We start from the raw sequence: 15,209 nt of genomic DNA on the forward strand, positions 1-15,209 counted from the left end.
GAGGGGTGAGAGTTAATCCCATTTCACCAAAGCCACAAGCCTGTGCTGGTGAAACATAGGCTTGTGGCTGGGCACTGACACGCTGTAACCCATGCCTTCAGTTCAAAATCAAAACAGCGTGCTTCTGTGTGTGTGGTTGTGACTTTGAAAGGCAGAGGGTGAAAGCTTAGCGCATAAACCAAATATCCTCTATAACTCAGATGTTATGTCATATTTTTGACTCAGAAAAATACCATTGTAATAGTTATACTACGCTCTATCAGAAAATATAAAATTTGAAAAATCAAATATTTTGAGATATATGGTTGTGGCTTTAAACAGACGAAATCAGGTTTTAAAAGGGAGGGAGTCTTGAAACAGGGTCAATTTATAGAGGTTATGAACAGACAAACATTGTGTGTTGCAGTGTACCTGAACTGTCCAAGCTGCAGCAGCTGAAGGATGAGACGGGAGAGCTGTCCTCCACTGATGAGAAACGCTACAGGGCTCTCAAGAAGCAGTGTGAGAAGGAACTGCTGCAGGTAGGCGCCAACACTACCAAGACTCTTGTATTCTTGTCACATTTCAATCTTTTGCAAAATTGTACAGTTTGCATTTTGAGTACATGACATTTTGCAACTCGAATTACATGTTTCCTTTTAGGAAAGGTTTAACTTCTGTTGCTTTCACAGACCTGGGAACCCATATGCTTTTGCCGTATTTTGTACGCATGATTTTCTAGAATACGATCATTACGGTCAGTGGGAAAAAATACGACAAGAAACATTCCTAAACTACTTTTCTTGACAAGCGTATCCTGAAGCTGATCCAATATTTTGACATACGATAGTTTTTGTCAATAAACATTGAAAGAAGCATTAGTTTTAAATGTATTGGTAAACTTCATTAATGGTGCGACGGACGCGTGTGAAGCATGTTTGGATCACGGATGTTTAAATGCTGTGTCGAATTTGCTGATTTTTCTGAAAATACACCCAAGTTTGTTTGAGATACCCCGAGCGCAAAACAGGGGTTCCCAGGTCTGCTTTCACATTAACTAGGCACTTCTGCTACCGCAAGGTTGAGTCACTGATGTACACAACATGAGTATTCTGTTGTGTGCTCTGTCGAAGTCAGTCATCATAGCAGGTATTTGTCTGAGAGCTTTGTGAAAGGCAACAAGCATTGAAGTTGAGGCTGCTTTCAGAATGCCGGACGTTGTTATTGCCCCTGTTGCTTGAAACCTGCTGTAGGTTGTTATCCCCATTGGCCTGGTAGAAGCAATTATGTATCGCAGTTGTGACATGCACTTCTCCATTACAGGCAGCTGATGTGATCTGCTGCACGTGTGTGGGCGCTGGGGACCCTCGCCTGGCCAAGATGCAGTTCCGCTCTGTGCTGATCGATGAGAGCACGCAGGCCACGGAGCCAGAGTGCATGATTCCTGTCATCCTGGGCTGTAGGCAGGTGAGTGACCGCACTGCTTGAAATGTCACTGTACATTGTTGTGATTGTGTTTTAAACTAATTGAACTTATGATTTCCTGGTTTGTCTCGCCCGTTTCTAGCCCATGGTAGCTCAGCTTCGTATGGTTAGAATAGACACGGCTTAGCTGAGGTTTAGGTAAATTTAGGTGTAAGGTAAATGGTTTGAAATCACACGATAACAAGTGTGCAGAAATTCAGTGATCTCGTACAGGTCATGGAAAACCTGGAAAGTCATGGAATTTGAATTTTAATTTTCCAGGCCTGGAAAGTCATGGAATTTCAATTCAAGCCATGGAAAGTCATGGAATTTAACAAAAATAAGAAAGAGAAAAAATTAACCTTTAGCACGCCAGCGGCGATTTTCGTCGCCTAGCCATTCCCCCCCCCCCTTGCCAGCCAGCGGCGATTTACGTCGCCAACACAAGGCTCGTATGACCAACTTCTCGTTTGTATTTGCATACGAGAATAACGGTATTTTTAATGGCACTTGAGCCAAAGCGAGGCTCACTTCCTTCCGTTATCTCGTCGTGTCGTCTGCGCTGCATTTGAGTCGGTTTCGTCGAAGTTTTCTGCTTTTGTTGTTTTTGCATCGATAAAGTACTTTAGCGCTTCGACAAGCAAGATGGAGGATGATGAGTTTGAAACTTTCTTTCGAGTTGTTTCTTGACAACAAAAAGTATGCGGAATTGGAACGAATTACCGAGGAAGATATTCGCAATGAACTGTGTATCGCGGTGAAAAAAATTACAGTTCGTCAAGTCACAGTGACGGTTACGAAACGGAATTTACGAAAGTGCAGATGGATACAAACAGTGGCTGGTCCAGTTAAGTGAAATGACAGGACCAGCAAACATTACCGATAATCTGACTGCGTAGCAAATGCTTGACTTGCTTGTCGAAGAGACACTGCGTAGAAACTGACTCAAATTCAGTGCAAAGCAAGCCAGTGTCAAAACTGGCAGTGACAAGACGTAAAAAGTTTGCGTGTTCGGAAATGGCGACCTGTGGATCTAGTCATGGAAAATGTTATTGAGGCTCATGGAAAAGTCATGGAATTTTGTTTCTAAATACCAGTGGGGACGCTGTTGATTGTCTTACAAAACTGTCAGGCTGTGTTAGACATCAGCTGATCGAGTGTGGAAGAAAACTCTGTCACACGACCAAGTCTGAATAGCATTTATGTCTCACAGCTTCAACACATGAGAGAACAAACACGCTTTGCATACTCACGCTTGTCAAAGCTAAACACAGGAGCAGCCATTATGGAGAGATCTACTTTTTGACGGAAGTGACCGAACAACTATGAATGACGTCTCGGTATGTGTGAATGACGTCACAGTCTGTATCTTTAGAAGCATTGCATTCTTTATGACATCTTTCTGTGTCTGCATGCGCGAAATGTTTGTTCTTTTCAGGATCTTTGTCATATCTGTTCACAATTCTGTCCTTCTAGATTCAGACCAACAGGCCTCATGAGCGAGCCACTTTCCAAGGGCAGCTAAATTTGCATATGGAAACGTACCGTCGGCTGGGATGCCGTTTTCAGTATTCTGAGCGTTGAAGAATTTGTAAAGAGAAGAAACGATAATAGCAGGAGAAATGAAAGTCGTGTGTGCATTTTTTTGGCTTTTGGAGGGACGGTTTCGAGTTTGAATCCGTTCTTGCCATGCTCCAAAGCGTGTAACATACAATCTTGCACACGTTTGCTTTAGTAGTGGCAAAGAAGGAAACCGTGAGACATTGACATATTTCACATCTTAGATGGTTGATGTTCATCCTCCTTTATGTACAGCTGGTTTTTACACTGTAGATCTTTGACTGTCACATCAGAGGTTGTGGAGAGTCATTCGGCATAGTCCTGAATTAACCCTGTGGCAGTGATGTCACATACTGAAAGAAGAACGACCATTTGAGATTCACTCAGTGTGACTGTGAACTGGCACGGGGCTAAATGGGCTTACTGCCAGTTGTTCCCTTTGTCCACAGCTGATCCTGGTAGGAGACCACTGCCAGCTGGGCCCCGTGGTGATGTGCAAGAAGGCAGCGCGGGCGGGACTGTCGCAGTCGCTGTTTGAGCGTCTGGTGGTCCTGGGCATCCGCCCCATCCGTCTGCAAGTGCAGTACCGCATGCACCCCGCCCTCTCTGCCTTCCCCTCAAACATCTTCTACGAGGGGTCGCTGCAGAACGGTGTCACTGCTGGTCAGTAGACTGTGAGACGAACACTGTAGATTACTGTAGTTTCTGGAGGGGGGAAAGGGGGGCTCTAGATTTAGTGTTGCAGGGAGCATGAGGAGTTGATACTGTGGGGATTAAAATACAGGTGTTATTGTACCATTTCAGTGGGAAGGATCAGAAATAGTTTCTGAAGTTTAGAAAGCTCAGTGGTATGTACACTTACATTAAAAAAAAAAGTACAACATGGCAGATGAATGACTGATGTCGTCAGTCACAAAACAGTGTTGTTCTTTCAGCGGAGCGTCTACGAAAGAGTCTGGACTTCCCTTGGCCCCAGCCAGACAAACCCATGTTCTTCTATTGCACCAACGGTCAAGAGGAGATTGCTAGCTCTGGAACATCCTACCTGAACAGGTATTGTATGAGTTGTGAAATGTAACAGTAGTGTCGTTACCCTTACCTAAGATAACATTCTCAAATTGTAGCAGTAGTGTGGTTACTTTTACAAATTTACATCATTTAGGCAGAGTTGGAAGGAAAGAAGATACAGTAGAGGTTAAGTTAGAAGCAGAATTTCCTCGTGTATGTGTCGCCAAAAGTTGTATGATTTTAGCCTAAGAGGAGGTTGGATGGGGTTTTGTAAACATGTTATATGCCTTGTTTAACCAGCAGCTGTTTATTGTCGATCCTTCCACCCACAGAACTGAAGCAGCCAACGCAGAGAAGCTGGTGACTCGCTTCCTGCGCTCTGGAGTAAAACCTGAGCAGATTGGAATCATCACTCCGTACGAGGGCCAGCGCGCGTACCAGGTGCAGTACATGCAGTACTCGGGCTCCCTCAACAAGAAGCTGTACCAGGAGATTGAGGTGGCCAGTGTCGACGCTTTCCAAGGCCGTGAGAAGGACTTCATCATTCTCTCCTGTGTGCGCTCCAACGAGCATCAAGGCATCGGCTTCCTCAACGACCCGCGACGTCTCAATGTGGCTCTGACACGAGCCAGGTAAGTGTGCATGTTGCTATGGTGGTATAGAATAAAGGAAAATGTGAGAAAACTGGGTCTTGAAAGGGCAGAAGGTCTAATCGGGGGGATGGGGGCCTAGACAGGGGAGGGAGTCTTCTATTGGGTAGGATGGTTGGGGGAGGAGGGGGTAAGAAGGGGGGAATCTTCTATCAGAGGGGGGGGGGGGGGAGGGGGGGGGGGGGGGAGTACGTCTTATTTTTTGGGGGAGGGGTCTTAAAAGGGGGTTCCACTGTAATGGAAAATGGCAAAGGAGAGTCGTGTAAGCATTTGCTTTTCTTGTTACTTGTATGGCCGTTTTTCCCCAACCATTCAGGCAGACATACTCCTATTTCGGGGTAGCCATGTTTATCATAATACAGTTCTTTTTTCTGTTTGCTAGTGTTGTGTTTTTATTGTTGACATTTTGGTTCAGATGGTGGTGTTTCTTTTCAGGTACGGCATCATCATAGTGGGAAACCCCAAGGTTCTGTCCAAGGTAAGACTGCAGGAGTTTGGACACGTACAAGGAAGGTTGACGACTCGACGTGTCCTACAGTCACAGAGAATTTGGGATAGTGAACGACGAAGAAGAAGAAGACAGAGAATTTGGGATAGGAGATGAAGTTTAGTGCTACTGGTTGAAAGCATTTCTGCCACTAAGGGCATGCTGACTCTGAGTATCATGGTTCAATAGATTTCAGTTGTATTCTTGATCAATTGTTTGTTCGTTCATGGGCTGAAACTCCCACGGCTTTTACGTGTATGACCGTTTTTACCCCGCCATTTAGGCAGCCATACGCCGCTTTCAGAGGAACTCTTGATCAATAATTTGAACATAAACAAGTACTTACCTTGTGTGCGTTGGATTGTCTTCAATATGGCATGATCCCACATAACGACATGGACTACATTACAAGAACGTTGCAGAGATCATGAAGTTGTCGATGGAACAGCGAGAAATGGAATCTAAGTAGCGTTTTGATTATCTTAGGTTTGATTGAATGACACCGTTTTTTTTACCATCTGATGCATGTTGTTTTAGCAACCACTGTGGAACCATCTGCTGACGTACTATAAGGAGCAGAAGTGTCTGGTGGAGGGGCCGCTCAGCAACCTGAAGGAGAGTCTCATCCAGTTCAGCAAGCCTCGCAAGCTCATCAACTCCACCAACCCGGTGAGCACTGGAGGGGTTAGCATGGATGTTGCTGGGGATATTCCTCGCAGATTGGCCAAATTAACCTTACAAATTTTGACAATGATCAAAAATGTTTTGTGGCCCACGAGAAAAAACCAAGTTTTTGCAGATCTGCTGTAGTGATGGCAAAGGTTGGGGCAATTTGAAGTAAATTTAGACTTTTTTACAAATTGCCGACACAAAACAACATATCTGGGTTAATGAGGGAAGTACTTTACTGGTTCTCGCCATTTGAGAAAAAAATAGTCAAATCCGTTTCTTCTTGTTTCACCAAATTAAAGTAACTTGCTGTGATTGTGGCTGCACCTTGCGTAATGAAGTTCTCTGTGGCTTTAATTTAAGTCTATAATGTATCCGTTTTGTCAGTTTCCACAATTTTTGTCTTTGTGTGTTAAAAGACAAGAAAGGTAGGTTGTTGGAACGTTTGTTATTGACAAAACAATACATTCACAGATATTTTGACCCAACGGTCTTTTAAGTGAACAGACAAACAAATATTTACACAAAACTTATCTTGATAGTTCTATCAGTTTACGTCCACTCGTCAGCTAACAACAAACTACCTTTCGTGGTTTTTTATTCTGAATTTTGGAACGTTGGCAGTCTCTTTGTTTTTGGATTTGTGTGTAAATGTAAATGTCAGTTTTTTGAAAGATCAGATGGCAAGAAGTGTGTATGTATGGAGTGACTTCATTTGCTGCCTACATCTGTTGTGTTCAGGGAGGACGTTTCATGAGCAACACCATGTTTGACGCCCGTGAGCTGCTGGTGCCCGGCAGTGTCTATGACAGAGGTTTGTCCTTTACATCCTGTCAGCATTCTTTTCATCATACATTCCTTCCTGACTCTACACTCATGTCAGCCATCACTAAAGTGTCCAGGCTTGAACACAGAATGAGAGCATTCTTTTGCTTCAACACACACCAAACAACAACCTGGCTGAGTTTGGGGCAGAGAAAGAATCTTTTCCTGAATTAATTTTGCCTTTTAACACAGGTGTCAGTTACAAAATTAATTCAACGTTCATGTGTTCTTAGGCTGTGCGGATAGTGCTTATTCACATCAAACTGCTCCAATAACACTAACTGTTACAGATGCTTCATTGTGTTTGTTGCAGATGCATATTTTTATTTCGATGTATTTTCTCTGGAGTTCATGGGAGATAAAAGGATAGCAGTTAATCTGGTGTCAGCTGTAGTTTGAAGGTGTTTGTCATGGGCATCTGAAAAGGGTAGCTTTGTTCTTTGCCAAAATCGCTCAAGATGCTCAGCCCTTCCGTTAGATATTGATCAGTCCAAGATAGATGGACAGGGATTAAATATGAGAATCTTTAGAATCAGGAACATTTGCTTGGGATTCAGATGTCCCAAATATGTGCATTATTTTGTACTTTTTCTTCTTGTTTGTAGTTCCGGAAATAAGTGTTCAAATCAGGAATTTGTTATTTGCTAATGAGAAGTTTCATCCGTGGATAGATGTTCTCCTTTCATTGACCAACTGTGTCTGTGACAGGCATGCCATACCGAGAGCCAGTGGTGCACACCCACGACCAGCTCAACTTCATCGGGCCGGAGCGCGCGTACACCCGCACCGCCATGAACCTGCCGGTGCCTGTCAACATGTTCCTGCCCCAGCCTGTGCCACAGCCCTTCCTCAACCAGCACATGCCTCAGGGTCAGCATTCTATGCATACCCATAATGATTACTGGAATACTGCCTTGTTTTGTTGTTTGTTTGGGTGGGTTTTTTTTTGGGGGGTGTATGAAGAGGGCCAGTCTTTCCGTGCAAACTTTTCAAGGAATAAAAAGTCCTGCTTTCAGGGTAGTGCCATTAAATCTCCACGTGTTCACATTTTCTTGTTCATTTTATTTGAACCTAGTGATTACCTTTTGCTTGTATAGTTGGAAAACTTTTCAAAGACTAGAAAGTACTGCTTTTGGGGATTTGTTGCTGTTGGAGAATTTTGTGTTGCATTCGTAATGTTTCCAAAATATGTGTTTGTTGAAATGGAAACTGAGGAATATGTTTACTTCAGATAAGAAGCTGAAACTCCCGAACAAAAGAATTCATTTTCATCTTGTAACCATTATCATTTTCCTGCAACAGATGTGGGGCTGCAGAAGGGAATGGCAGGCAACAGCTGGAACCAGAACCGGCGCCAGAAACCGCCGCGCTACAGCAAACACCAGCAACAGCAACCCATGCAGCCCAACCACCACCCATCCCAGCCCTCCCAGCACAGCCAGGTTAGAATTTATCAGGAATGTTTCATGGATCAAAGTCTTGAATGTAGTCTCTGAAGTAAGGCCCAGGGATGGGATTGTACGCTGTTCCGCGTGAGCTTTTTTCATATCTACCCCATTCCTTTGACCAATTTGTTATCAAGTGATTTGGGTAATTTTCAACATGAATGGGTCCGCCTATTCCTGTTTTGACTGTGTATCACTTGGTAAGTTGTGTGAATGTTTTTAAACTTAGCTGAATATCTGGAGAGTTCTGTAGTTTTAACAAATGTGTTTGTTTTAGGGTTATGGTTTGGAGGTGGAAGGGTTACTTGTTTTTGCTATGCCATTCTAATTCAAAATATGCCAAATTTATGTTTTGTTTTAATTCAGACGGTATGTGTTTGCACCCTGTAGTTTGTGCTATGTTTATGGAAAGCAGTGTGAGTGGTGTCATCATCTGTGGTATACTATCAGCTTTGTTTTTATCTCCAGGAGGTGTCTCAGGGATTCTCCCAGGGCCCGCTGACTCAAGGCATGTCCATGTCTCAGGCCTTCCCCATGAGTCAGCCCGGCATGAGTGGTCTCTCCCAGGCTGAGCTCTCACAGGTACTGACTTTTCCTTCTTTCACACTGCTCATTGGCAGTATGTCTTTTGTCTCGGCTTGAGTCCCACATTTGCTGACCTTTTACAAAGCACTGTTGTATCCAACAGGCTAGTTGTGAAAATTTTTAGCTTTATCAATTAGAGTTACAAAAAATAAAAAAAATAACACTTTATTGCCCATTAAAATGATAACGTCAACATGGAAAATTGTGTGCTATATATCTTTTGCAACAGGTCCAAAGATTTAACTATGTAAGGAAGATGAACAGAATTAAAACAAAATTGAAACATTCCAGCCCTTGGTAAGGGAATTAATGAGGTGACTGTGACATCTTTCACTGTTTGAAAGAGATGTTCTTTTCAGGTGTGAAAGGATGAAAAGAACTTGGACTTTAGAAAAAGACAGGGTTTAATTGGAAACTGTCCAAGTGGAATAGATGACTTTACAATACCCTAAGTGTGACAGACGTTTGCCTAGTTGAAGAGAAGTGACAAAGTGATTGGTTAAACAAAACTTTATTAAGGCCAAAAAAAAAAAATGCTTTGGTTACGGTTTCATGGCCAAAAAAAATAGGGTAGGTAGGTCGATTAAACTTTTTTTTTTTTTTTTTTTTTTTTTTTTTTTGGTTGGTCCCTCTTGAAATGATAAAAATATTTGTGTATGCAGGATATTCGAGGTATTTTCATATTGGTGTATTTGGAACCACAGATATTAATTACTTTTTCATGTTAAGAAAAGAAAACTGGACATACCCTTTAAACTGTATAGTGCCACTAGTGAACACAGTTTTCGAGAGTCATGCCAAAGTCCAGTTCGAAAGAGTCTTCGGGCTCGGCACTTATTTTCGTCGACCCAACACATTTTATCCCGAACAGTTTGCCGTCCAAAGTTGGATGAAAATCATGAAAAATGTCCACCAAGGTTGCACTCTTCGAGTACCGACTTATCAGTCGTGTTTGTTCGATAGGAACGCACTTTCCGAATACGATTGCAAATTTGCAGACGACATCTTTTTACGTTCGCGCAACGAACGAACGCACGAGACTGACTTCCCTTGGATATGGGAGTTGTAAAAAGCGGAGTGGTGTCCCTTGTCGGGCTTGTTGTTGTCTGCTCGCCGGCGATCGATGTTTTCTCTGTGCCGTGGTGTTGTCGTTTTCGGTGGGTTTTTGTGTGTGTGTGTGGTTTTTTTGTGTATGTATGTGTTTGGTTCATTTTATTTTTAGCTTTAGGACCAAAAAAAAAGTTTAGGGTCGGCCCAAAAAGTTAGGGTCGGTCGGGAAACCGTAACCAAAGCATTTTTTTTTTTTGGCCTAACCATCATGACACATACAATATCTGGCATTTTGGATCCACACTCAAACTCAAAGCATAGTGCTTATGTTAGCGAATGGGAGTGACAAAGTGATTGTTGGTGTGTACAGGACAGCTTCATGGCGGATGACTTCAAGTCACAGATGGACGGCATGCTGTCCCAGGATTCCACCTACCAGGGCGACCGCCATTTCTACGCCTCACAGCTCTCACAGGGCCCCTTCAACTAGCCTGAGTCTACTTTGCCCTCTCAGGTAGCTGCACGGTTTTTTCCACTTGTCAACTTCCTGTCGGATAAATCACTGAAAGGAAATGCCCACTTTAGAACGGGATGAAAGTTCTTGTCTTCACTGAACATTTGGGGGAGAAAAAAAACTTGACATTTCCGGCCTTGATTTAGTTGAGAGTTCATAATCATAATTTGTATTAGTGTTTATAAGAAGAGTTAGTGTTTAAATATTGTGCCTCAGTTATCAGCAGAAGCTGAAGATATTTAGGGTTTGTGTCGAGGTGTTACGGTGCTGCTGGTTAGTAATGTGAATTAATGTATTTATTAATTTGACTTCAAGGCAGAGCAATTGATCAGTCATTTGATGAGCATTACATTGGTCTTGGTCAATGTTTTAGTTTTGTGACTTATTTGGGACATTTATGTGACATCCTGTCAAATGCAAGCGAGCATTAATCTGGGACTGCCAGGGTGCTTTTACATTAAGGTGCTTGCAAGGTTGACAGTAGCTCATTTTCTTTCAGGTGTGTTTGGGAGGGTGTTGACAGCAGCACTCTACTGACAGCAGTGAGGTTCGGCAACCTGCAGTGTCCCCCCCACTCTACCCTCCGCCCGTACAACGCCTCGCATGCCTCACCTGGCCAACGTCCTGACACCGACACTCGCTGGACCTGGCCAACCACGCCGCCCAATCCCCCCTCCAGCAAGAGGGAGTCGTCATGACAACCGTCGTCATGCACACCAGGACCTGCCTGGTAGACCTCTCCCCTCTGCATGCTACGAATGGGGGATGTGACGCGTTCGGTTTTCGGCCCGTCGCGACCGGTCTTAGCAGGACACCCGCCAATCGGGAAGGAGCGCTAACTTTTTGGAGAAGAACCGGGGAGTAGATTCAGGAGGCTAACTGTGGAGGAGGAGGAAGAGGAGGAGAAAAAAGAGACGTCTTTGTTTAACGACACTGCAGGAAAAATTTACGAAGCCCTCAACGTGAAGAGAGAACACAAACTAAGCCCACCCTCTGTTGGTGACTTGAGACTTTGATATCTGGACGGTGAACTGAAAGTGGCTCACCGGGAAATGGGAAGTATTATGTACTGGTGTTGATGGCCTAGGCCGTGGCAGTATGAACCAGTCAAGAGCAAGTGATGTGCCGGCTTGCTTCAGGCCTGGCAAAGCTTGCGTCTGTGTTTGCCTGCCATCACACTGGTACAACAAACAGGTTTAGGGTGTTGAAACAATTCATTTTTCATATTATTCAGTCATAGGAAAAGAATGTTAGGTAAAAAGAAAAGAAAGTCATGAAAACATATGCAGCCAAAAGTCGGGGATAGTTTGGACTGATGCAGTTATTTCGGGTTGTTAAGACACTAAGCGTTCATATTCTCAGATAGAAAATCTGTCAGTCTTATATTTCTGATAACATTAAAAGTAAGTGTTCATATTCTTAGATGTAAAATCTGCCATAGTCTCACATTTTTGATAACAGTAAAAGCAAGATGAAGTATGGTGTGGTTGTAAAAGTAAAGTATGCTTCCATACTACAGAGAGACAAATCTCCTGGGTGACGATTTGTTCGGTTCTTAATAGCATGCTTTCAGCGTGAATAGAGGAGAAACTGTTTGTTGTTTGAACACCCTAAGCATGTTGGCTGAATGGAGGTTGATGTTAACAGGTTGCTACCGTGATAAAGCCAATATGGGGAAAGTTTGGACTTTGGTTTTGGATGTTTTTGTCTTTATTATTTTACTTCCATAAGTATGTATTTGTGTGTTATTGTACTTTTTTCTTTTATGATACTTTTTATTTTGTCTTTTTTTAATGCTTTCTTTATTGTTTGTTTATGTGGGTTTTAGTTTTGCATACAACAGTTCCTACTACAGCAACAACGTACCTACTTGCAGCTCAAAGTATTTTGAACATGAATCGATTACAATCTGTAGAAGTAACAATAGGTATGCTTTTCAACTAATCTAATTTCCAATTATGAAGAGTACGGCTTACAAAACAAATAATCATCTCTGTAAGCCTTGATATATTACAGAGCAAAATGCCTGGAAGAGCAAACCCAAAAGAAAACATTGAAGAATGCATACACACTCACACACACCCCATGCCTTATCACCTTCTTTCCCCTTACTCTGTGCACCCCAAATGAATGCTGGTCAAACAAACTTTACTTGGTGCCTGTTCATTTGAAAAAGAGATTCATGAACATCAGTTATGAATTCACGTGAACTGACCAGCAGAATCAGATGAACGGTAAAGAATCACAGTGTGTGAATTTACAGTCGAAAAAAGGAAGTTCTGATAATCTTCAGTCGTGATGGAGAATTCTGCCAATGATCAAGTGAACATTTCTGAGAAAAGCCATAAAAGTAAAGAAGCACCTTAGTTTTATAGGGGGTTGGTTAATAGGAGTGGGGATGCAGTTTTAGGTAGAATAAATGCACACGGGCATTTGCACAACACTGCATGCAGCAAGCAAAATGCACTACACCAGACATAGACAAAGATGTGAGAGGCAAGCTTACAGGGTTAGAGCACAGAGCATGATTTTAACTTGGTTGATTTGGAAGAGTTGAGGAAGTCGGCGAGTATTCATCATTGTTTTCTGCGGTCTTTCAGTAAAGCCTGGATGTTTCCGTGGTATGGTGCTGTGCCCGTCTTATTTTTTCCCCCGATCTGTGATAGACTGCTGGTCATAACACCTGTTGGTTATGTTGTGTCAGGAGCTTTTATGGCATATTTTTGGAGAGTGCATTTTAAAATAAAAGTGAATAATACATGTTGATGGAATTTTGAGTCTGAAATTTTCAAGGTTGAACGTAAAAGAGATGTTCAAGTATTGACAACAACTGCAGAGTACACCATTTAAAATACATATATGAAGAGAGTGAATTCTCGCATATCCAACAGCAGCAGCAGCTTGGAATGGTTCTGTGTATGTGAATGAAAGATTTCAGTGGCAGAAAGAAGACTAAAGGACACATGTATCTGTCGACCTTCTCACAGTATGAAACGGTAATATCTTTCTGTGAATGAATGCCAGATCAACATGTTGAATGGACACATTGGTTGGATCATGGTTCTTTTTATTGGGGAAATATTTGATGTGATAATTACAATCTCAGTCATCAGTATTTTATAGTGAGCATTATGTTATTTTGACCATTCTGTGCCCTACAATTTAATTTTTTTCACCTAAGAAAAACAATTTTGAGATTAAAGGCACTCTCCTTCTAGTGTAATTAGTTCTACACAAAGTTTTGGTATTGCTAGTCTCTGCTGACATAGAAGTAAAAATTAGCTCCGATTAAAATATATTTTGCAGTCTGTCTAGGGTTTCTGTATGTTCTTCTTTAGTTTGCTTGCTGATTTCAGCTTCTCTACTGTGTATTTCAGTTATCTTTTTCTCTTTCTTTGACGATCAACAGTAATACTGCGTCTTTTTGTTTATTTTTTCTTCATTTTTGTGTGTGGTCATGCTGAGTTTGTTTTTCAGTATCAGCTCCATTTCTCTGCATAGTAGGTCTGTGCCTTACCTTTCCTTTGGTGGTTGACAACAATCTCTTGTTGTGTTAGCTGTTTGCACTGATCACTGTGCATCCTCTTTTTGTCAAGTGGCCTAGAAGCAGACTGACCTAAAGTTGTTTGTGTACACGTGTACTGTACATGTGAAACATAAAACTTGCTTGTTTTTGCTAATTACATACAGGCCCAACAATGGAAGCAGACGGACGTAAGGCCTAAAAAAAAAATAGGTGCGGTTACGGTAACCCGACCTACCCTATTTTTTGGGGCCGACCCTATAACTTTTTATTACATTTGTATTAAAAAACCCAAGTAAACGAGTGCAGAAAACGCAATGAAAGCGAAAGCGCCCGAGTCGCACACTTATTTCCCTGTCAAGTAGGTTTAATTTGTACACACTAGAAAAAAAAGTTTAAAAAAAAAAGTGATTGCCTGCCTTCCTACCCTATTTGTTTTGGCTATGTTACCGTAACCACACCTATTTTTGTTTTTTTGGCCTAAACATTGATTGTACACCTCTGTACATCATTCTGACCATCATCGCTCCACGCTATCGCTTTAAGTCCCTCTGACCGGATGCTCTAGTCCTACGCGAATCTATCAAAACAAGAACTACAGAGTTATCTCCCATATGTTTTTCGCGAGCTCTTGATCTAAATTTGAGATCCGTGTTCGTGAGAGGAAAATGATTGCAGATTGGCCGACTTCGACAGTGATCTCCGTTCTGTTCTTCAGTTATGATAAGACATCGTTCTAAGGTCAAAACAAGTCAAAATTTTGGGACTGCTGCCCGAAGGAGACCGTAATATATGGTTGTATCACTGTCAACTCGTTACAGAAAAAATCGTCTGCTCTAGCGAGCCCCGAAACCAAACGGTTGATTATCACGTGACACTTTTGCCATATTTAGAGTTGTTTGCACAGTAAATACATGCGCGAAAAATAGCTCGCTTGAAACTGTCTAAAATAAAATTTCCTCTAATTAAAAAAATTACAAAACGCCATGAAAAATTATCGACGATCGCGAATCTGCTTATATCAATAACACATTTCAAAAAGCTCTAGATATGTAAAAAAAAAAAAAAAATATCAGTTTCCTTGCCAACTCGAGGCATCCTGTCAGGGAGAGAATGAGCCGAACTCATGTTGACCTGAGTTCAGGATGCTCTGTACATGTGATACCCAATACCAGCCCAATTTTGTTATTATGGCATAGCCAGTGTTAGAGATTGAATGTCTTACAAGTAGTGCCAAAACACACAATGAATGAATGCCTTCTTTAGGCCTTTCTCTTGATACTGTCATTGTGATTAGTCAGATATGCTTCAAAGCTGCTTAAAGTGATTATTTTTTGTGTTTCTATTTTGTTCCGATTGTTCTCGACCACTGTCTTGTGTGTTTGCGTGGATTTCAGTCATTTAACAAAACACCTTTATGGGTACTAGGAAATAAAAGAAAGAAAAAGAT

At 42.1% G+C, this 15,209-nt stretch overlaps 1 protein-coding gene across 1 annotated transcript in view; it reads left to right on the top strand.

Moving 5' to 3' along the window:
* The window catches only part of LOC138983731 (regulator of nonsense transcripts 1-like), a 36,386-nt gene extending 21,177 nt beyond the window's left edge, over nucleotides 1-15,209 (top strand). Inside the window, exons 13-25 of the mRNA XM_070357042.1 lie at nucleotides 407-521; nucleotides 1,303-1,446; nucleotides 3,453-3,666; nucleotides 3,939-4,056; nucleotides 4,344-4,643; nucleotides 5,097-5,139; nucleotides 5,686-5,817; nucleotides 6,559-6,631; nucleotides 7,351-7,512; nucleotides 7,945-8,084; nucleotides 8,556-8,669; nucleotides 10,093-10,236; nucleotides 10,736-15,209. Coding sequence (XP_070213143.1) covers nucleotides 407-521; nucleotides 1,303-1,446; nucleotides 3,453-3,666; nucleotides 3,939-4,056; nucleotides 4,344-4,643; nucleotides 5,097-5,139; nucleotides 5,686-5,817; nucleotides 6,559-6,631; nucleotides 7,351-7,512; nucleotides 7,945-8,084; nucleotides 8,556-8,669; nucleotides 10,093-10,212 — 1,675 coding nt within the window. The 3' untranslated portion in view covers nucleotides 10,213-10,236; nucleotides 10,736-15,209. The remainder of the gene's footprint in view (nucleotides 1-406; nucleotides 522-1,302; nucleotides 1,447-3,452; nucleotides 3,667-3,938; nucleotides 4,057-4,343; nucleotides 4,644-5,096; nucleotides 5,140-5,685; nucleotides 5,818-6,558; nucleotides 6,632-7,350; nucleotides 7,513-7,944; nucleotides 8,085-8,555; nucleotides 8,670-10,092; nucleotides 10,237-10,735) is intronic.

This window comes from Littorina saxatilis, linkage group LG1 (genome assembly GCF_037325665.1).
Source record: "Littorina saxatilis isolate snail1 linkage group LG1, US_GU_Lsax_2.0, whole genome shotgun sequence".
Lineage (NCBI taxonomy): Eukaryota > Metazoa > Mollusca > Gastropoda > Littorinimorpha > Littorinidae > Littorina > Littorina saxatilis.